Below are 23,204 nucleotides of genomic sequence, written 5' to 3'. Positions count from 1 at the left end.
GCTGAGTTAATCCAGTTTTATCCAATATATTTTGTGTCATTTTTTTGTTGTAAACCAGCATCTGCAGTTCCTTGTTTCTAAATAATAAAGCTGAACCTATTTAATAAAGGCAGGATAAGTGCGATAGGGATACGTCCAGAGTCATTATTACCTTGAGTCTCTCCAACCCAAGCCTGAGCGACGGGCCTGCCCGTTGCCTTGGAGACGGGCGCGCGTCCTGCGGCGCGTGACGTCAGCGCGCAGGGGTCGCGAGCGCGCGGCGGCGGCGGCGCGCGGGTTCCGTGGAAGAAGCGGAAGCAGCTCGTCAACGGGCTGGGGGTGGACATGGTGGCCGGCGGGCGTCTTCTCACGCTGCTGTCCTCGCTGAGCGCGGCGAGGTGCCTGCGATCCCCGGCCTCTTTCAGGAGCTTGCAACGCGGATGCCGGCGGCCGGAAGGGTCGGGCCGACGTTTGCTGAGCACGGCTGCCCGGTTACAGAGGTGAGGTGAGGGGCCTGGGTGGCGGCCGGTGACACAGGGCCCAGGTAACTATGGAGACTCACGTGTTATGGAGCGGCGTCCAGGTGCTCATCATACCTGACCTCACTCAGATAGGCGGGTAGTTTGTGCCAAAACATTTCCTTGGGACGTTGGTATCCGTTGAGTTGAGCTGAGTGTTGACATGTTGGACATTTCACCTGAGTTGTGTCTTCTCCCAGGTTGAGCGTAAAAAAAGTGATATATCTGTTCACACATGCACTAAGCACAGCAGCCCTGAGAGCAATACACACCCGGTGACCAAATTCTCCCCAGTAATCAAGAGGTGAACGCTATTTTTCCTTGACCTTGACTATCCGCTCCAGCCCACTCTTGTTGCACACCTCGGCTCCTCTTATCTGCACACTGTGCACTCGATTGTAATCATGCATTGTCTTTCCACTGACTGTTTACTAAACAACAAAAGTTTTTCACTGTACATCAGTACACGTGACACTCAACTCTTAACCAGATTCCCAGCATCTTCAGGTAGTCTGTGACTGGTCTGGTTCTGATGCGGTGCACTCCCAATGAATGGTCTTGATGTTGTCAATACCATCCCCCTTCTCTTTTGAACTGACATGAGCCAGAATCCTCGGAGTAAGTGGTGATGTTATATTTTTTCAAGGCTAGTAATTTCTTTCCACTACAGAGCTTGGAACACTGTTTCTATTTGGGAACTCTGGTGTTTGGCACTTAAATAATGTAATTTGTGTATGGCTGTTTACATTTCATTAACTCCAAGCTTCCAAGCATGTTAGTCACTAGCTAATTGGAAATCTGATGCGAATAACTGTTTTTGATACAAACAGATAACACTTTTATTCATCTGAATGCCACTCATTTTCATGATATATGTACTGCAAAACATAAAATGTCACTGTATATAGGTACATAGGTTTCTATGTTTCTATGGGATATGGGGAGAAGTTGGGCACAGGTTACTGATTGTGGATGATCACAATGAATGGCGGTGCTGGCTCGAAGGGCTGAATGCCCTCCTCCTGCACCTATTTTCTATGTTTCTATATGCCATTTGACCTTTCTGTCCTGGCCTCCTCCATTGTCAGACTGAGGCCCAGTGCAAATTGGAGGAACAGCACCAAGGATTTACATGGATTTACACCCCAGTGGTATGAACATTGACTTCTCTAACTTCAGATAGTCCCTGCTTTCCCTCTATCCCCTCCCCCTTCCCAGTTCTCCCACTAGTCCTCCTGTCTCCTACTACATTCTATCTTTGTCCCGCCCCCTCCCCTAACATCAGTCTGAAGAAGGGTCTCGACCCGAAACATCACCCATTCCCTCTCTCCCAAGATGCTGCCTGACCCGCTGAATTACTCCAGCTTTTTGTGTCTACCTTTGATTTAAACCAGCATCTGCAGTTTTTTCCCAATACATATGCCATTTCGCGTCAGGACCCTTCTTCATACTGATTCAGTCTGCTGAGTTACTCCAGCACTTTGTGTCTTTCCACTTAAAACTAGGCACCGATGCTGCTGGACTGCACCAGCAAGCTCTTCTTCACGAGCTGCTGCATGGTCCGGTTGATACAGCTATCGTTGCAGCTCACGTTGTAGCACCTGGCCGCCTATGCTTTCTTTAGGCCACTGCCACCGACAGGACACGTTCATCACTTTGTTCGTGCCACCGCCATCTCCACATTCTTCTGCAGTTGCCGACATCTTCCAAGGTGGAGTATCTCTGCAACTTTGGGGGAGAAGGAGGTGGAAGGGGAAGAGTGGGCAAAGTTATGGCCATCAGGAAGAAGCAGCAGTTGGGGAGAGGGGAGGGAGCCCCACGGGAACTGAGTTTGTTCTGCCATTGGCAGCGGCCCGAAGATAGTGCTGCCAGTCAGGGGCTACATGAGCCGCAACAACATCCTTGTCAATCGGACCATGAGGCTGCAGGTCACTGTTGCCCAATGCGAGCCAGGGGTAGCATTGGTTGGTCTGTCCACCATAACCTAAATCTGTTATAAAGGGGTTGTTAAAACAAGGGTTTACTATACATTTGGACATCTAAAAGGAGACGTAGGGTGGGAAGAGAATGCATCACAGATCTAATACTTTTAATGGCCATCATAAAATGGAATTGTTTTAAATCTCCGGGTAGTATTTCATTCAAATGCAAATTGAGCTCCTCCATGGATTTACATGATAATCTTCCTATGTAAATCTGAATTAGTGCTAGTGCTAAATTAAACATGTTCCTGACTATTTTGTACATTTTTGTTTTTCAAACTGAACAGATATGAATATTTGGGCACTTAATATAATTAAGCGTGATTTCCTTGTTTCTGTTCGGGGACATACATCTCTGGAATTTATTTTAACCATAGAAAGTACAAGGGCTGATTATAAAATACATTTTTGAGGCAGAACTCTGAAGATGGGAGATTGCATTGCATAGAGCAGGGGGCTCCAAACTTTTCAGCATGAGGGCCACATTATATATTTGCCACATTTTTGTGGGCTGTAGGAAAAAATAAAGGAATGTCAGTTTTATAAATTTAATGAACTCAAAAAATAACTTAAGTAAAACAAATGGAAGAAAGTTTTATGCAACCACATTAATGGGAAGGATGGAACTGCTTTTTTGATTTCAAAATTTCATTGAATTGAGGATCCAAATTTGAGGAGCCAATTATCATATCATATCATATATATACAGCACGGAAACAGGCCTTTTCGGCCCACCAAGTCCGCGCCGCCCAGCGATCCCCGCACATTAACACTATCCTTGTTACTGCTATCAGATGCTGGATCCAGTAACAAATGCTCATCAGATAAATTTGCTCGATATTTAGACTTGACATCATTCTTGAAAATGTTTGTTCACAGAGGTATGTTGTACCAAAAATGGACACAAATCTACAAGCAAATCGCTTCAAATTTGGAAACTGCTCAGGCTTCAAAAAATTATAAAACTCAATCAGATTTCCTTCTTTATACTTGTCTTCAAGTCTGTCATCTGCCTGAAGATGAATAATTTCCATTTGAAACTGACTTGGAAGATTTTCAACTTTGCAATCGAATGGATTTTGAAAGAGTCTGATTTCATTTGCTTTGGCATCAAGGTCAGAAAATCGCTCCTGAAATTGTATTTTCAATCCTGAAATTACTTCATTTGCAAATGAGGAAGGAAATTCTTCTTCACATTCTTCATGAAATTCTTCACAACATGGGAAATTAGCCAAATTATGAACTTTCACCTGGCCTTCAAGTAGCATCAGTTTTGCTCTGAATGCCTTGACGTGAGCAAAAAAAGTCACAAATCAAATTTTGTTTGCCTTGAAGCCTCAAATTCAGTTGATTCATATGGCTTGCACATCTGCAAAAAATGCCAATTTCCAAACCCACTCAGAGTCTGATAAAAATGGTTGAGGATGATTTTTCTCTGAGAAATGAATCAATATCCTGTCTGAGCTGAAAGAATCGCAATAAAACCTTTCCACAACTAAGCCATCGAACGGCTGTATAATAAGGCAAGTCAACAAACTCAGAATCAATTTCTTCCAGAAAAGCACGAAACTGGCAATGATTGAGTCCATGAGATCGAATGAAATTCACCACAGAAGCAACAGGTTTCAAGACACAAGATATATCAACATACTTTCCGCACAATGCTTGTTGATGAATAATGCAATGAAGAAACATGGGCTTTGCGAACCCCCCAACCTCGAGAGCTTTTGTGATTTGCCCAACCAAACCTTTCTTCGCCCCAGACATGTTCTTTCCCCCATCAATTGTCACGCATTGCAGTTGATTCCACTTCAGGTTATATTCTGACATGGTTTTTTGCAATTCATTGAAGATATCCTCTCCAGTTACTGTACTTTGCATACTATGAACTGATGCTAATTCTTGGGGGACATTAAATTCACTGTCAACACCACGGATGAATACGTATCGCACACATCAGTTGTGACGTATCACACACATCAGTTGATTCATCCAACGCGAGAGAATACCAGCAAAAACTTCCTGCTTTGTCCACAATTTGCTGAACGATGTTACTTCCTAAATCTTCAATTCTACAAGCAACAGTATTTGGTGCAAGACTGACAATTTTAAAGAGATTTGCTTTTTCTGGGCATAACTCTCCCGCCACTTCCAACATAGACTCTTTGATGAAATCTCCATCAGTGTAAGGTTTTCTTCTTTTCACCAACACATAAGCAACTTTGTAACTGGCCCTGGTTAAAGCTTCATTTTCAGTTTTTTTCTTTGTTAAAAACAGCTTGTTGAGAACACAAAATGCGTTGCAATGATTTAAACTTTTCTGAACGCTGCGTTCCTGTGAACCGGAATAACTTGAGCCATGTTTGATCTCATAGTGCTGACGTAGATTGTACTCCTTCAAAGCAGCAACAGTGCCTTTACATATGAGGCACAAGGCTTTATCATTTGCTTGCACAAAAAAAGTAATTTATGCACCATTCTTCATTAAACAAACGACACTCACTGTCCACTTTTCTTCTTTCCTTCCATAACTGAAAAGTATAGGGATAAAATTTATTTCTGAAAAATCAAATGACGTAAAATTTTGATTTACTGGGTGTTTCAAAAGGCGTAAATTTTTAATGTACAGGATGTTTCAAAAGGAGCAATTTTTTAATGAGAGCTTTCTAGAGAAAACCATGCGACCGCAGAAATAGACTTGGCAGCAGTCGCTCTTGTTTGACTCCTCAATCACTTCACTCAAGTGAATAATTCATTACAAATTCTATTTTAATTCATAGATAATGTTTTAACACGTTCTGTTCAGGTTAGATTAGGTTAGTTTAGATTAGGTTAGATTAGATTAGGAAAGGTTAAAATAGGTTAGATTAGGTTATTTTACATTAGGTTTATACGGCAACAAATAAATAATATTCAACTTTTAAAAAGAGCTTGAAATATTGGAATATACCATAGGTATATAATTATTTACAAAACAGAAAAAATACTGTGACCACCAGTGGGCATGCAGACTGATATGATATAATGGCGGAGTGACCACGTGTGTGTCACCGTTGCAGTGACTCGCAGGTGGGCACTCCGCTAAGAAATAATAAAAATTTAAAATTATTATTCAGGATTCAGGATATCTTTATTTGTCATCCAAAAAACAATTTTTTTTAACGAGATTTCGTCACCCACAGTCCAACAATAAAATAAGCAAATTACATAACCCCAACCAACACAAAACACAAGAAAAAAGAAACATCCATCATAGTGAGTCTCCTCCAGTCCCCTCCTCACTGTGCTGGAAGGCCAGAATGTCTTTTCTCTTCCCCTGCAATCTACATCATGTTAGTTTTATATTCCACCTGAGTCTTCCCTGATTCATTTAGTGATGATGGTAGTGCTAATCTTTCTGGCTTAACAATGTTTCTCACCATTACATTATTTTACTTCAAATTATTACTCACCTATTTCTCTCATTTTCCCTGCATACGATCTGTTGAGTTCGGTTGAGTGTTACCATTTTCCACTTCTTCAATTCCATGTTTCTACAAGACAGCTTGATGAATACGGTAATGGTGCTGAAGGAGAAGGTCAAGTCGGGTTGCGATTATGGTCAGGTCGTGTTTATTGTCAGATACACAAGCACGGTGAGGTACTGCCACAAATACTCAGACAACACAAAAAGAAAATTAAACATAAATTATACACAATTTACATAATTTCTAATGAAAAGAATACTCTTCAGAAAAAACAAGATTTTGGTACAAAACATAATTAGATAACAAGTCCATGTTATCTAACAAGTTCAAATGCTAGATAATGCACGAGGTGAACCAACGTGTTCCATTATTGGAACAGTTATAATCTTATTCAGCAGCAAAGCAAGCAAGAATGCAAATGTACTATCGTATATAAGTTCTAAGTGCATTGTGTAGAACTTTATCAATTTTCTCTTTAGAGAAAATCATGACAAAACAATGCAGATATTTATTCCAGTTGCCTCTAATTTATTTCTATTTTTATCCACCATTTTGATTTGCATCTGATGCCCGACATTGTGGTAATGTGTCCAGCACTTGCTACCATTTGCATACTAAAGAGCAATTGTTATCTCTAATTTCATTCCTTGGCTCCTCTCCAATGTACTCAAAGTTACTGACACTGGTAAAATCTGATAGATATGGGATAATTTTTATTTCCAGACTAGACCATGTGGACCCGTTGGGCCCATTCCTCGTGGAGGAGGGACAGGGAAGGGGAGAGGGTGCCAGGGACCTCGGCCCTGTGGCGCCAGCACTGCAGCCGGAGCGAGCCGTGGACCCAAAGCCTCTCCTGTATTGGTGTAGGACCCTCACCCCCTCCACTCAATCCCCCTTATCCCCCCTCCTCGCCCCCACACGCACTCCACCCCCCCCACCCCACCCTCATTGCCCTCCCCCTCCCCTATGCTCACTCCCACTCCCCTATGCTCACTCCCACCCCCACTCCTACACCCACTCCGCCCCCACTCCTACTGCCCCCAATTCCCATTCCCCCCCCACTCCCACTACCCCCCATTCTCACTCCCCCCCATCTCCACTCCCACTCCCCCCCCCACTCCCACTCCCCCACCCACTCCCACTCCCCCACCCACTCCCACTCCCCCCCCACTCCCACTCCCACTCCCCCCCACTCCCCCCACTTCCCCTCCCTCCCACTTCCCCCCCACTCCCACTCCCCCCCACTCCCACTACCATCACACTCACACTCCCCCCCCCCACTCACACTCCCCCCCCACTCACACTTCCCCCCACTCACACTCCCCCCCACTCCGTGAAACAACAAGCTCAGTCCTTTGTTCCCGATACAAACGGGCACATCAGTTTCAATAGATTTTGTCCGCTAAAACCAGAATCTATTATCGTTGTGCCTATCCCTTGAGGTCGAGGATGATGGTCTACGTTCCATTGTTTTTATGAACTCTCAGGTGGCTTATGAGTCCAATCCTGGCTTTGAAAGTTCTTAGGTATTCAGGGCAGGTAATTCCAGATGTCAGATCGGGCTTCTCTCTTTCCGTTTACTTCTCTTTTCTAATTCTGTGCATCTGTTGGCTTTGAAGGTCGCTGTTCCTTTTTGGATGATGGTTCGCCAGAGTTTCCTGTCCTTGGCATTGGTTTCCCAATTGTCGATGTCGATTTCACATTTCTTCATGCTGGCTTTTAAGGCATCTTTAAATCTCTTCTTTTGTCCGCCTCTTTTACGTTTGCCTTCTTTAAGCTGGGAGTAGAAGGTTTGCTTTGGTAGACGCTCGTCTTCCATCCGAACAACATGACTGCTCCATCTTAGTTGGTTCTTGATGACGAAGGCTTCGATGCTTGATGTTTTTGCTTCATTCAGCAGGCCGACGTTGGTTCTTCTGTCTTCCCAGCTGATATTTAAGCTGCTTCGAAGACATTGTTGATGGAACTTTAAGTGTTTTCAGATGGCGTCGGTATGTTACCCAGGTTCCTGATGCATACAGGAGTGTTGGAATCACCAATGCTTTGTACACTAACATTTTGGTGTCTGCTATAAAGAGGTCTGTAATAATGAGTGTAAACTGTATTGGAACATGACTTCCCCACAGGGCCTGCAAATGCACCTTCTGTAATGGTTACTGGATAATCATGGGTAACAAGGCAGCTTGTTTTCCCATTCCTTTTCTGGGTCAAATTCTGTAATACTGTATGCAATATCTAATAGAGTTTCTGTTCAGTTTTTTGAATGCATGGTATTTTAAATGTAGTTCTATGATCTGTTGGAATTCTATGGAGATTTTAATAATATATTGGTTAAAAACTACCTTGAGAATCCTTATCTTCAGAATTTCTGAATAGTAAAAGAATATTATCTAATTACTATCAAATTAATAAGGGTTAATTATAAATACTTATCTGTTTAAATGTAAGTTCCTCTCATTTGACCAGTATTAGTATCTTTTATTTGATTTCAAAGGAACTAAGTTTAGATCGTCCACCTCAGCCAGCGGAGCAAACTTCTCCACCTTGTTCTCTTTTTGCAGTTCAGAAGATAAAGTGAAGGTCAATTTTATTAACCATGATGGAGAGAAACTTACAGCAGTGGGAAATTTAGGTGATAGTCTATTAGATGTTGTCATTGAAAATAATCTGGACATTGATGGTTTTGGTAAGTCCAGCTATTTTTAATTCAACTGTGTGGTTTAATGAATTTAAAAAAGATGATTGTAACTCCAGCTTCTTGTTGCTTGTTTACCTGCAGTGGTTCAGTCAATTAGAAGAAAAACATTAATGTATTGAACAGATGAACAGATTTGGTGCTAAACATTTCATGGGCTCTTGCATCCCTGCACCCCTCACTCCATTGACGTTGCATGCCCCGCTCCCTTCCTATGGCCTTGCATGTCAGCTCTTCCTCCCATGTGCTGCTTCCATTTCCTTCTCCACCCCCCACTGATGACTTCTAGTCCCCTCTTTTCCTTCACCCCAGAGGATTCTTGCACCCTCTGAAAAGCATTCCAATTATCTTATTTGGAGCTGAGTAGCTGAAGGAAATGAGGGTGGCACTGTGATGCAGTGATAGGGCTGCTGCCTTCCAGTGTCAGAGATCCAGGTTCCATCCTGTCATTGGGTGGTGTTTGTGTGGAGTTTTCACACTCTCCCTGTGACCGTGTGGGTTTCCTCCAGGTGCTCCAGTTTCCATGTGGGTTTGTAGGTTAATTGACTGCTGTAAATGGCACCTAGTATGTAGAAAGTGTGATAACATACCACTAGTGTGAAGGGGTGATTGAAGGTCAGCATGATCTCATGGACCTGTTTCCATGCTGCATCTCTAAATCAAACTAAACAGCATATTTTAAGCTTAGCAGTGAGTTTAAGCAAGTCATTATGATATGATCTGCACAATGGTGCTGCAACTGATAAGAAATGGATTATAGTATAGATTATTATACTTGTGTATGGCTTTATTGTATTCATGAATCGTATAATTTGACTGGACAGTAGCCCAAAATGTTCTGTATTTCAGTATACGTAACAATAATAAACAAATCTTTGGAAATCCTGCTGTGTCAGCATGTATCTGACTGATTGGACTTTGGGTTCCGTGCGGCCTTCCATTCACTCTGGCCCTGGTTCTCCTGTGCTGCTTAAACTTGTGGGTTTCACTGCAAACAGTTATTATTCTACTGGCATGAATTCAGTGTATGGGAATAAATGTTTTAAAAGAATAACATCCCATAGTCTGGGAAATCTGTTCATCTGGCACCACCAAGGTCTCGAGCATGTCCAATTTTTACATAGTCAGTGCGTGATACAGTGTGGAAACGGGCCCTTCGGCCCAACCTGCCCACACCGACCAACATGTCCCAGTTACGTTAGTCCCACCTGCCCGCATCTGGTCCATGTCCCTCCAAACCTGTCCTATTAGACTAAGAAAATTGGACAAGAACGCCACCACCTCTAAGACTGTTCTTATGGTAATTGAAGAAGGGAAATGTAACTTTTTGTATGACTGACTACTTAGCATTTTTGAATAAATTTGCCAATCCCCAGTTAGACATTACATTTTTGAAGATCCCATCCAGTTTTAATTAACGCCGATGTAAGATAGTGACTGTGACTTAAAATTAAATCTCTCCAGTTCTCATTTAAAATCTACGAGAAAGAGTGGATATCAAATGTAGAAGATAGAATAGTATCCAAATTGTTGAACATAGCAAGTGAGACATGGAATTTAGATTTTAGATTTAGATTTAGAGATACAGCGCCGAAACAGGCCCTTCGGCCCACCGGGTCCGCGCCGCCCAGCAATCCCCGCACATTAACACTATCCTACACACACTAGGGACAATTTTTTAAAAACATTTGCCCAGCCAATTAACCTACATACCTGCACGTCTTTGGAGTGTGGGAGGAAACCGAAGATCTTGGAGAAAACCCACGCAGGTCACGGGGAGAACGAACAAACTCCGTACAGACGGCGCCCGTAGTCAGGATCGAACCTGAGTCTCTGGGGCTGCATTCGCTGTAAGGCAGCAACTCTACCGCTGCGCCACAGTGCCAAATTAAAGTTATTAGATCTGGAAAGATTGTCATAACATTCCTTGACTTTTAGGATTATGTGCCCCTCAGTGTGTATTGCTGAATAGGTTCCATGGGCGAAGGAATTTTAGAGACAGTGTGAACAGCACTGGTTTGCTTAGTTATATTTTATTGTTGATGATATTCATAATGCCAGCCACCAGGAGCTGCTGCAGGAGCATAGTGCTGTCAATTATATATTTGGATCAGCTGACTTGAAGTTTCTGGTGGTCTTTTGGTTAATGCTGTAAAAGATGTGGTTTCAAAATGTCATCAGTTCTTGAATTTAGCAGCAGAAACTTTGTTCAGAGTTTTCATAATAGATTTGGCTTCTTGTGCTGACTGTAATGAGCAGGAAAATGTAATCACTCTTTCTGGTGCTTTAGCAAGAAAGAAACAGCATAAATCCGCTGGAATCATGGTGGTATGCGGAAATACAAACACTTGGAAAAGTATATCTCTTTATTATAGCAGTACAAAGTAAGCACCAATATAAAAAGTGCTTAAAATTATAAAAGGTTTTGAATTAGGTAGATGTTTCTAAGTCCTAAGTTAGATGGCATGGGTACAAAATTAAATATAAAATATATAGAACAGAGAACGATAACAATTCCATGTACTTCCACTTCTAAGGTTAACAGTTAAGATAAGCTAAGTAAACATTTACAATTGCATTGGATAAATGGACAAAGGAAAGTTTTGTCAGAAAATGTATAAAATGCAGGTAAATATGATTGATGTGTACACTAACAGACTTTTTGGCATGCTACTTTGAGATATTGACGAAAATCTATTTAAAAAAAAAAAAAAATTTGACTCAAAATTGTGTTTTTAGATACAGTTTAACCAGAAAGTTAGTGGTAGTCTTCAATTGACAGCATGTGTGCCCTATTTGTAGGTGCTTGTGAAGGAACTTTGGCTTGCTCTACATGTCATCTAATTTTTGAGGAACCAATTTATAAGAAGCTGGATTGCATCACGGATGAAGAAATGGATATGTTAGACCTTGCGTATGGTCTCACTGACACGTAAGATATTACTTATGTTGCACTTTTTGGAAATCCCTCTGTGATAATAATCCAATTTGCTTCTGTAAATTGTCCCCAGAGTATAGCGAAGAACTAATGTACGAGTGATTACTGGTCGGCTCAGATTCGATGGGCCAAAAGGCCTGTTTCCACGCTGTTTCTCTGGAACTAAAACTTGCTGGTCAGGGAAAGAATGGAATATACCCTTCATATCTGGCTTCTACATTTCATGCCAGCATTTATGCAAAGTTTAATATACTCCACCTTTGTTCTTATAAGTTAAAACACTGCAGAAATCATGGAGTTAGTTTATGAAGCCCATCTGAAATGTGGATTTCCACCTCCAGATATTTTAATGTTCTGAGGTGTTTCAATTTTGCAATTTATGTAAAGCTGCAGCATGCTTTACACCACCATATAATGGAACAATTTTGCCAGCTGAAGATTAGTCTCCCAGGTTGAAGGATGTCAAAATAATTCAATGATTGCAGTGAATGCAAAGCCCTGGAAGACAATGGTAAGGGAATGCTGAATAACTGCATTGTATTTGAACTGTGGTGGTAGCAAGTTGGAAGAGGGCAACAAACAAAACTAGCAATTATTTTTATAATCAGTGTAGGGAACAAGTGAGAGAGCATCCAGAAATAATACATCTCTTAAATAGGGTTTGGCAAAACTTTGGGAATCACTGCTTTAAGTTAACAGAATATTGCTTTATAATTTTAATTATATAATTTTGTTCCGATGTGCAGCCCGATGTGCATCAGTTTTTAAAGATTTGGTTCTTAAATGCTGCTTTTGAACAAAGAACAATCTTGAATATCTCTTTAAGCCAATAATTTATTGCATGTGGCAAGTGTCTAATTGAGAGTTTAATTTAGAATCATTGTAGCCTTACCACTCATCTCTGTGTCAAGGTATGGTCTGGCAAATCCTCAGTTAACATACCATCAGGGGAAAAAATGGCTGTTCGATGTTTGATGTGATTTCTCAGTGGCAACTGATTCAGATTTAAAACAATTTATCAATTTTTGTTTTGAACTCTCTCGACATAAAAAGGAACATATGAAACATCTCGTCTTTGTAACTTGTTGGCAATTTTGTAACTTGTTGGCAATTTTGTAACAAATCTCAACAAGTAAGCGTTTGTGGGAACATTTATCATGTTAACATTGCCATATTTTTGGAAAGGCTGTTAACTTCAAAGGATGAAATGTAGTGGATTTTCTAAACATTTATTCGCTTATGTAGCATAACAGTTCCAGGTTCAACAAGGTAACAGTTTAGTAATTGTAGATGAATTTTAAATGTTCAGTGGAATATTGATTTCCCCCCCCCCCCAATATTTCTAGACATTGTATACATTGTCAGAATCTAGTGCTTGAGGTTTTGTTCAATACTGTATAACATTTTGTATTGAGCCCGCAAACTATTTTACTGCATCAAGTACTGACCTGTTTTACTGTTTAAAAATATAATTCAATTTTAATTTTTAGATCTCGTTTGGGTTGCCAGATTTGCCTTAAGAAGTGGATGGATGGAATGACTGTAGAGGTTCCAAACGATGTTTCTGATGCAAGAGAAACCAAAGACTTCAGTTCATGCTCCTAACGTGATCAATCCAAGTCACAAAGTATGCACGGTTCAATTCTCTTCGATAACCTGAAGAACATAAATAAAATGTTTAGTTCAAACTGGGTTACTTAATATTAAATAGATCTGTATTGTTTTAATTTGTGGAGAATAACTTCATTAGGCTATCAGTTTGATATCTACATTGATAAATTGCTTAACTGACTAGCTGCTGTGAATACAGTGTATAGTTTAAGACAAGACTTGTGGATGATGAATTATATTTAAAGTCATAATGTTAAAGGATTATTTTTTAAATTTCTTTGAAATTCACACTGAAAGTATACTACAACATGGGATTATCTTTAAACAGCAATTGTAAGGTGGCATTAACATAGTTACCAATGTTGAATTTTGCTGGCAGTATTAGACACCATAAATGTTTTAAATGCAAAGGCAAGCAAGGTCCTTTTCTTAAATTGTGTTACAAGTTGGACTGGAAAGAGATTTGGGGGAGAAAAAATGCTGTAAGTGCCCATCTGTGGAGAGTGAAACTTAACATTTCAGGTCGATTACTTTTCCTCAGAATCAGGAACATTTCAAAATTGAATATCTTTTAAGGTGCAGAGAACAGAGAGGGATGGTGAGAACAAAGGAAATGACTGATAACATAAGAAGTGAGAATAGGCCAATTAGTCCCTCGAGCCTGCACCTCCATTCAATCAGATCTGGGCTAATCCAATCTTGGCCTCAAGAATAATAAATCAATACCAATGCCACTTCATACTGTCTCAATACCTTTTGAGTCCTTTGTAGTTGAAGTATATGCCCATCTCTGCCTTAATAGGTCTTTGGGGAAGAAATACCAACGGTTTACAAGTCTTGGAGAAGAAATTCTTCCTCATCTCCAATTTAAACGGGAAAAATGCGCCCTGTTAATTTCCCTCAGAAACTTGCGTTTCTTACTGATCACTTCTCATTTTCAAAACTCAATGATGAAAGACTTAACATTCCTTTATATGACATCTACAACACAGGAGCTAAGCATATTCATATCCTGTTTCTTCCGTCTGTACACTGTATGGGTGTCAGGGGTTATGGGGGAAAAGGCAGGAGAATGGGGTTAGGAGGGAGAGATAGATCAGCCATGATTAAATGGCAGAGTAGATTTGATGGGCTGAATGGCGTAATTCTGCTCTTATTACTTATTTAATTGGTTTCTGTGTGAGCATGGTAAATAATAATCTCAGCACAATTTAGCTGCATTTACAAAGTCTGATTACATCCAGTATTTTCACAAAAGGATTATCAGAGTTCGAGAAGTCAATAGCTTTGCTACTTTCTGTATCCTGTGACAATGTAATTTTTATCTACAAGCAGTGCCAATATCATGATTCAAAACTCTTTAAGACGAGCATTTCCACAAAAATTAAACTCAATAATTTTTTTAAAGTTTAAATTATACTGTCAATTTACTGTATTTGTTGGCAGAGTTATTTCCTTTCTCAAAAAAGCTGATAAATGTTAACAATAGAAAATTGCTTTTAATGTTTCCTCCCACACTCCAAAGACGTACAGGTATGTAGGTTAATTGGCTGGGTAAATGTTAAAAAAAAAATTGTCCCTAGTGGGTGTAGGATAGTGTTAATGTACGGGGATCACTGGGCGGCACGGACTTGGAGGGCCGAAAAGGCCTGTTTCCGGCTGTATATATATGATATGATATGATATGATATATACTTATAATTTGATTTTATATTAATACTGTACACAAAACAAAGAAACAATTTAACCTTTTTGTGTTCTTTGTTACAATGTTAACTTTGTCATCTCACTATGTTAAATAGTTCACACTATAATGGAAATCAGTTGTAGCCACAATGAACAGCAGATTCTGCTTGACAAAAAAAGACAAAGTTCTGTAGTAACTTAGCGGGTCAGGCAGCATCTCTGGAGACCTTTGATAGGTAACGTTCCAGGTCGAAACGTCATCTATCCATGTTCTTTTGAGATGCCGCCTATCCCACTGAGTTACTCCAGCACTTTGTATATTTTAATAGAAATTAGTTTTGTTTTCACTTGTCATACATCATTCAAAATTGAATGAAATATTTTCATGCAATAGATTTGCACAGCACCAATAGAGAGCACGATTCCATGAGCCAGTATTAGCTTCTTTTTAAAACAAATTAATCTCTCCTTTTTATCCCTTGCCATCTAATATGACCTTATCTTTTGAATCTAATTAGTAAATCTGTTTCCACCATCCTTTTAGACATTGTGCTCCAGATTGCTTCAGTTTCATCAGTAAAAAAATGTTTCCTCACATCGGACTGGACAGTCACTGTAAATCTATAGTTATCAATCTTTCCACCAATGAAAACTCTCTTTTATTTACAATAACAAAACATGCATGATTTTAAATGCTTCTAGAAAACCTCTTCTTAATTACTAATTTAGAGAACAACACTTGCTTCCTTAGTCACTCAATGTAATGAAATCCCTCAGCCTTAATGCAATTAGTTAATTGCTATGACACCTTCACTAAGTTCTAGACATCCTCCTCAAAGTTTTTCCCAGACTTAAACAAAATTCTCCAGCTGCTATTGATGCTGTTCTATAAAAGATGAGCAGAACTTCCTTGTTTTTGTACTCTTAAAGCCGTGAATGTCCTAACACAAAAAAAACCCATAACAATATGTGCTGCGCCCTTCAGAAGTTTGTATATGCAGTCCCTGGAGCTGTAATATTATTCTTTGGCAGTCCCTCAAGATTGAAAATGACTTAATTCTACATGGGTTTTGTGGGTTCTGAGTTGGTTAATGAGACCGATGTAGAAACCACAAATTTCCACCGACTGGGCTGCTGGTATGGATTAGTGGTTTGTGAGGGGATGTGCTTCTTCTGCCACTTACATGGTGCCTCTGCACAGCCTCGAGATGCCAAACTTTCCCAAATGCTTTCTCCCAGAAATTTCCAGGAGTCATAAAATGATTCAATCGTGGAATCAAGTTGCAGAGGAACAGACGGTTTGGCCCGCTGAGTTCATGCAGCCTTCAAGACTGTCTTCATACTAATTCCATTTATTCAAATATTATCCACGTTCCCATGAATTTCACCTGGATGCAGCTGAGAGTTGATACTTTGTGGCAGACACAAAGTGCTGGAGCAGCTCAGTGGGCCAAGCAGCATCTCTGGAGAACATGGAGACTAAAAGTTTTGGGTCAAGACGATTCTTCAGACTCAGTGGGTTATTTTGGGCAGGGGATTCTGACTTACATAAAATCTGAAATACATAAGAGTTCTGCATTCGTTGTTCTTGAATCAGTCTACAGAAGGGTCCAAACCCAAAATGTTACCTGTCCGTTTCCTCTCCAGATGCTGCCTGACCTGCTAAGATCCTTTAGTGCTTTGTGTTTTGGCCAAGATTCCAACTTCTCGTGTCTGCACAGTAACAAACCTTTGTCCCAACATCTTCAAACAGAATTTTGGTTTTACATACAAATTTCATGAAAGAGTTGCTACAGTCAAGACAAAACAAGACAGATAAATGACACACCTGGGACCCAAGGCAGTTCAGTTTGAGTTAAAACAGAGATTTGCTAAGCTACAAAACAGCTTTCGCGTGGCGGGGGTGAGTTACTCCAGCACTTCTGTGTCTTTACACGTGGGAGATCTTTTCCGATTACACAGAAAAGGTCAGATCCCTGTGAACACCTGATCTGGAGAACAGAGTTCTATCCGAATGCCTAAAATGCCAGCTGTGATTAGCGGTAGAACTGTAGCCAGCACCAAATAATAAGCAGTCTGGTTGCTGTAACTGAAGTCCACAGATCCGAAAGGACAGGAACAAAGACATTCATACTGACAGATGCCTTAAAGTCAGAGCTAATCAATTGGATCAGCAAGGATACCACTGTGTCCTTATTTAGATAATTTTAAGTACAAGGAAAGAATATTTTCCAGCCCTTTCAAAAATCTTTTTGTATATTTAAATATTTCAATTAATATTTTGTTCAACTTGTTGAATCACCATTTTAATAAAAATGACATTTGATATTTTGTATGTAAAATTGCATTGAAATATTAAATGAAATTAAAATTGTCAGGGATTGGTGAAAGTGTTATTTTTATGAAACTCAAAGTATAATGTGTGAATAAGTAAATATATAAAACAAAGTTAGAAATAAGTATCATCAAAGACCCACACCACCATGTGATGCTCTAATTTCACTCCCACCATTAGGAAGAAGATATAAGAGGCCGAAAACTGACCACCAGGTTCAAGAATGGGTTTAGTTTAGAGGTACAGCGTGGAGACAAGCCTTTGGGCCCACTTAGTCGGCACCGAACAACGATCACCTGTACATTAGTTTCTTCCCAACAAATATCGGGCTCTTGAAAAGAACAAAACACAAAGCTTAACTATGAACTATGGGCAGTCTTTGGTTGCCCTAAGGACTTTGTTTTTTTTTGCATTAGTATTGGTGTTATTACTTTATTGATATTTAGTTTATTATATATTATCTGTGTGTATTGTATTTACAGGCTGCATGTAAGAATGTTATTGATCTTTTGCAGGTACATATGACAATTAAACACACTTGATTCTCAAGCAGGAGTTCAGCCACATCTTCAGCATCTGTAGTAATTGTCCACCTTGACGTACTTTGAATCCGAGTTATTGAGCTAATTTCCCCACTTCCTGATGTTGCAATGCAATAATATAAGTTAATTAAACAGCTTAATCCAGGAAGTAGTAACAGCACTTAGATTGTGGAGCAGTTTTGATTTTGGTTAGTGGTCAGCAACACTGGAACAAGGTAACTCCTAACTAACAATGATCTATTCTACATTTTCCTTGATTCTCATCCCCTTTGATATCTCGTTTTCACACTTTACACTTCCTTACCTCTGTCTCCCTCTCCCCTGACTCTCAGTCTGAAGAAGGGTTTCAACCCGAAACATCACCCATTTCTATCCAGAGACACTGCCTGTCCCACTGAGTTACTCCAACATTTTGTGTCCATCTTCAGTGTAAACCAGCTTCTGCAGTTCCTTCCTACACAACAATGTTCACACCGTTGGATTGTAAGATATCCATGACTATAATGGCTGTGTGGTTTCATGATTAAAGATATTTCCTTATGCTTAAAGAAGACCTGGATATAGAGCGGATGTTTCCATTAGTGGGAGAATCTAGAACTAGAGGTCATAGTCTCAGAATTAAAGGACGTTCTTTTAGGAAGGAGATGAGGAGAAATTTATTTCGGCAGAGGGTGGTGAATCTGTGGAATACTTTGCTGTGGAGGCCAAGTCAGTGGGTATTTTTAAGGCAGAGATAGATATATTTTTGAATAGTATAGGTGTCAGAGTTTGGGGAGGAGAATGGGGTTAGGAGGGAGGGATAGATCAGCCCTGATTGAATGGTGGGATAGACTTAATGGGCCGAATGGCCTAATTCTACTCCTATCACATGACCTTGGAGAGGAGGAAGTGATCTATGCCATAGCACTCATAACCTTCACCTGGACGATCAGAAAATTAGCAGAAAGTTTTCAAAACTTTAATCACTGAAATTCAAGTTTACTAGCACAATTTCCAGAAATAAATAATTCATTTGAAAACAAGAAATTATCGTCCACAGTGCGTTAATTCCTTATCGGATTTAGAGATTGTCAGTGAATGAGGTACATATAATACTACAGCATTGGCATAGGAACTTATCCCCAGTGTCGGCCAAATACGATGTCAAGTTAAACTAACCTCCTCTGCACTTAATCCATTCCCTGCATATCCGTGTACCTATTCAAAAGCCTCTTAAATGCCACCATCATATCTGCCTCCACTATCATCCCAGCCAGTGCTTTCCAGATGCCCACCATTCCCTGGGATAAAATTTGCAGTGAATTTGCAGATTATGTACAGTGAATGGTTGCAGCTAAATTGTTCTCATCTATCATAAACACCCTCTTTTCCTCAAGAAGGAGCAGGTAGCCACAGTTTCATCATTCACACATGTCAGATTATCATAATTTTATCCACGATGAATTATAAGACTGATTACTTCTGATACTAAATTCCCATTCCAAGACATATTACTGCAATATATGTTGCTTGTCCCGCTGAGTTACTCCAGCATTTTGTGTCATTCTGCAATATATATTCTAATTCCAGAAGTTATTGCAATGTGAACTCCATTTCTCTTTCCCCAGATATTGCCTGACCTGCTCAGTGTTTCAAGCAGGTAGATGCAAAATGCTGGAGTAACTCAACGGGACAGGCTGCATCTCTGGAGAGAAGGAATTGGCGACGTTTTGGGTTGAGACCCTTCTTCAGACTGATGTCAGGGGTGTTTCAAGCATATATTTTTATTTCGGGTTTCAGCATTTCTTGATTCTAATTATAAACATCATGCAATATAGTCACATTATTGTAGAATTAGCAGAGAAATTGCTTGCCGTCAAAGTTACATTGGCCGGTGTAAAGTTATAATGAGTGAGTGGGGGTATAGCTCAGTAGTAGAGCATTTGACTGCAGAACAAGCGGTCCCTGGCTCAAGTCCGGATGCCCCTTCTTTTGGGCAGCACAGTGGCACAGCGGTAGAGTTGCTGCCTTACAGCACCAGAAATCCGGGTCGATCGTGACTACGAGTGCTATCTGTGCGTAGTTTGTGCGTTCTTCCTGTAATGGTGTGGGTTTTCTACAGGTGCTCCCAAAGATATACAGATCTGTATTAATTAATTGGCTTTGGTAAAATTGTAAACTATCCCGAGTGTGTACAATAGTTGCTAATGTACAGGGTGATCGCTGGTCGGCCCGGTCATATGGCCTGTTTCTGCACCATATATAATGAGATATATTCTCCTGTCCCTCAGGCAAACGTATTGAAAACCCTTGCAATGGGATTGTATTTTTAGTTTTGACTGTATGTAAGTATGAATCTTAGCCACATTTTGGTACAATATGAATTGAAGCACTTTTTTTATATGTTAGTGTAATTCTTAGTTCAGCTCTTTGTTGTAGGTTTTGTTGTTAATTACTCCTAATATAGCATCAGATGTTCACGTGCACTTTGTTGACATAAACTATGTCCAGGCTTATTGTTATGGGCTAAGCTGAGGCATGGCTAGTACCTGGCATACACAAGGTACCTAATTTGATAGTTTAGATAAACTAATTATTTTATCTGTAGAAGGAACTGCAGATACTGGTTTAAACCAAAGGTAGCCACAAAAAGCAGGAGTAACTCAGCGGGACAGGCAGCATCTCTGGAGAGAAGGAATGGGTGACGTTTTGGGTTGAGACCCTTCTTCAGCTTTACTCCAGCTTTTTGTGTCTATCTTCTAATTATTTTATCTATTGGATCTAGTTGTACCAAGTCCAACATAACAAACTCTCAGTCAATTTGATAAATAAATTAAGCACCTCTGACATTCCAAACACCCTGAATAGTGAAAATCATTTCATTCAGTTGTAAACTTGCAGTTTCATGTTGCTCATTGGCATTCTTATTGCAAAGACAGGGAACTTTGCTTTTCAGCAAGGATTATATGTATTGGCACAACTGTAATGGAATCTTTCATTTTCATTTCCATTCTTGATTGTGGGGTGTACTTAAGTTTAGCAAAAAGTGGACAAAGTGTCTTTTGTGCCTTTAATTGAACCATGTGAGTCACCATTCATGGGGATTATACTCATATGTGCAGAACAGAAAAATGAACTTTTCCTCTCAAGATTATTTTTTCCTCTTTTTCAATTTAACTCATGTGGGAATATATTCTCATATTTAATATTCACTCTCTAGCATGTTATTAAAATATGCAATTTGTGTGTGTATGTACATTTGTGTGTGTGTGTTGTGTGTGGAGACTGAGTAACATTGGCGCAACAAAGAATATTACAACTAAGTGATTTTGTTTCCTCTGCTGTGCTTTCCTGTGTTCCCAACACACCCACCCCTTCCATCCTCATTACATTTGCACAAACATATGCACTCGCCCTTTCTTTGTGGAGACGCATGAATAAAAGAAGTAGGACTGTATTGCAACAAGAGACTGCTCATTGAATCATGGTTTTTCATTTTTTTGCCATTACTCAGACCAAATACAGCAAAAGCAAAGACCTGGGGATTGGAATGGGGTGCCAATGGTTAATTTAAATAGTCGCTTTCTTCATCAGTTTCTCCGAAAGTGAAATAAAAGTTCATCCCTCAATTTTCTGGCCAGAGTTGGAATAACAGTAAAAGGACACAAATTTTGGAAGTCAGCTTGGAGTTCTGTTGAGGGGTCAATAGACCTGTCAGTCTAACAAACGAGTGTTGACCAGATCTTCTGCAGGTAACATGGTTTGTCCCTCCACCGATGCTGCCTGAACCGACATGTTGACATTACAAACCCTATTAAACCGTGAAAACCAGATTGATACTCTATCAAAAAGACACAAAATGCTGGAGTAACTCAGCGGGTAAGGCAGCATCTCTGGAGAACATGGATTAGTGATGTTTTGGGTCGGGACCCTTCTTCATACTGACTGAATGCTGCCTGACCTGCTGAGTTACTCCAGCACTTTCCGTCATTGTTTGTAAACCAGCATCTGCAGTTTTTTGTTTCTACAATGAAAGCTGGATGTTCTGCTGAATTAATAAGCACAGCTGTTTTTCTGTGCCCTCTTCCCCATCGGAAATGACTGTGGTAATACCTTCATCACACAAGCCACGGCAGTTCGAGTCGGTGACCTAGTACCGCCGCCATCTGGGTAATTACAGATTGACTGTAAAATTTAACATTGACATCCTTACCTCGTGTGAATTTTAAAAAATTGGTGTATTTACATCTTGTCGTGTATTTACATATATGTGAAAGTTGGTGCAAGAATCTTGTTCAGTTCACAAATTTACAAATAAAAATACTTCCAACATGGACCCCATATGTTAATCCAACTTCTTAAGAAAGTAAAAAATGTAAACATGAAGTGTTTTTAAGAAGTTCATATTCCCTTTATTATATAAATAAATCACTTATACACACTTAAGGAAGAGTATATTTGTCACTAAAGATTTAAAATGAGGAAGTAGTGGCTTTTCTATTAACTTGTCTTTATATCTATAACAAACATTAAGCACAGTAATGATATGAAGGCACATTATTCCTAGTTCTGTTGCTTTAAGTGCAATAATGAAAGCAAACAATGTGTAATATCACATTTACTCATTAGCCACAGGACATTTTCATAATTGAATAAAAAAGTGGCTGCGTCATACCCATTTGTCCATTTAAGAACCAAACCATCCACATCTCAATGTTACATTCTTTGTTGTTTTGTAAGAGTTAATGTTCACTAAAATGCAACAATATCATACAAAACACCACAGGAATTCTATCCAATACGACAACTGAAGATCTGGCAGCAGTTCAAGGTAGTCATCAGACAGAGTTAAACTTAAGAAGGACTTGTTTTTAGATTTGTTGAGGATAATGCACAAACTACAATGGAGATTTGTCCAGTCACACAATGTACTGAAGTCACCAAAATCAAATGGAATAGAGGTAGAAATCATAGCGCATAGGCAAGGACTATACTTTCAGGGACATGAAGTGAAAGCAGTTGGATCTCCTGTCCGTTTCTCCAGGTCTACAGATGTATCTCAGCGGGTCAGGCAGCATCTCTGGAGAACATGGATTGGTGACCCTTTTTCAGTTGGAAGTAGAAGGGCTCTGACTCAAAACATCACCTATTCATGTTCTCCAGAGATGCTGCCTGACCCTCTGAGTTACTCCAGCACTTTGTGTCTCTTTCGTAAAGCAGCATCAGCAGTTCCTTGTTTCTAAAAATGTGTCAGCCGGCCAACGATATGAAATAGCAGGACACAGACAAACAAGATTGAGCAACAGTCCTAAGAACGTGGGTAAGTGGTTGGGAGGAAATTAAGGAGGTCCCTATAGTTGAGAGTGAAGGTTAGTACAGAATAAGGGCAAAGGGAGGGGGGGGGCAACATTTTCTTGCACATACATTTTTCTGACTTCGGTAGAAATATTTGCTTGCTCTCAATTAGCTTCC

The 23,204-nt window shown here is 40.0% G+C and overlaps 1 protein-coding gene across 1 annotated transcript; it reads left to right on the top strand.

Annotated features, from left to right (window-relative positions):
- Nucleotides 1-270: 270 nt before the first annotated feature.
- fdx1 (ferredoxin 1) lies at nt 271-22,627 on the top strand. Its single transcript, XM_078402470.1, has 5 exons — nt 271-479; nt 8,508-8,632; nt 11,444-11,573; nt 13,070-13,206; nt 17,392-22,627. Exons 1-4 carry the CDS (start codon nt 325-327, stop codon nt 13,182-13,184), a joined length of 525 nt encoding a protein of 174 aa, XP_078258596.1. The 5' UTR covers nt 271-324; the 3' UTR covers nt 13,185-13,206; nt 17,392-22,627.
- The last annotated feature ends 577 nt before the right edge of the window (nt 22,628-23,204 follow it).

This window comes from Rhinoraja longicauda, chromosome 7, assembly GCF_053455715.1.
Source record: "Rhinoraja longicauda isolate Sanriku21f chromosome 7, sRhiLon1.1, whole genome shotgun sequence".
NCBI classification, from domain to species: Eukaryota; Metazoa; Chordata; class Chondrichthyes; order Rajiformes; family Arhynchobatidae; genus Rhinoraja; species Rhinoraja longicauda.
Note: the sequence above shows the minus strand (reverse complement) of the source record. Positions and strands in the feature narration are given on the sequence as shown.

What these genes read in the sequence shown, in the direction of transcription:
- fdx1 (XM_078402470.1), top strand. Translation starts at nt 325, where the DNA reads ATGGTGGCCGGCGGGCGTCTTCTCACGCTGCTGTCCTCGCTGAGCGCG. An exon ending in ACGGCTGCCCGGTTACAGAG is followed by an intron (nt 480 to 8,507) that starts GTGAGGTGAGGG and finishes CTCTTTTTGCAG; the next exon opens with TTCAGAAGATAAAGTGAAGG. An exon ending in GCGTATGGTCTCACTGACAC is followed by an intron (nt 11,574 to 13,069) that starts GTAAGATATTAC and finishes TTTAATTTTTAG; the next exon opens with ATCTCGTTTGGGTTGCCAGA.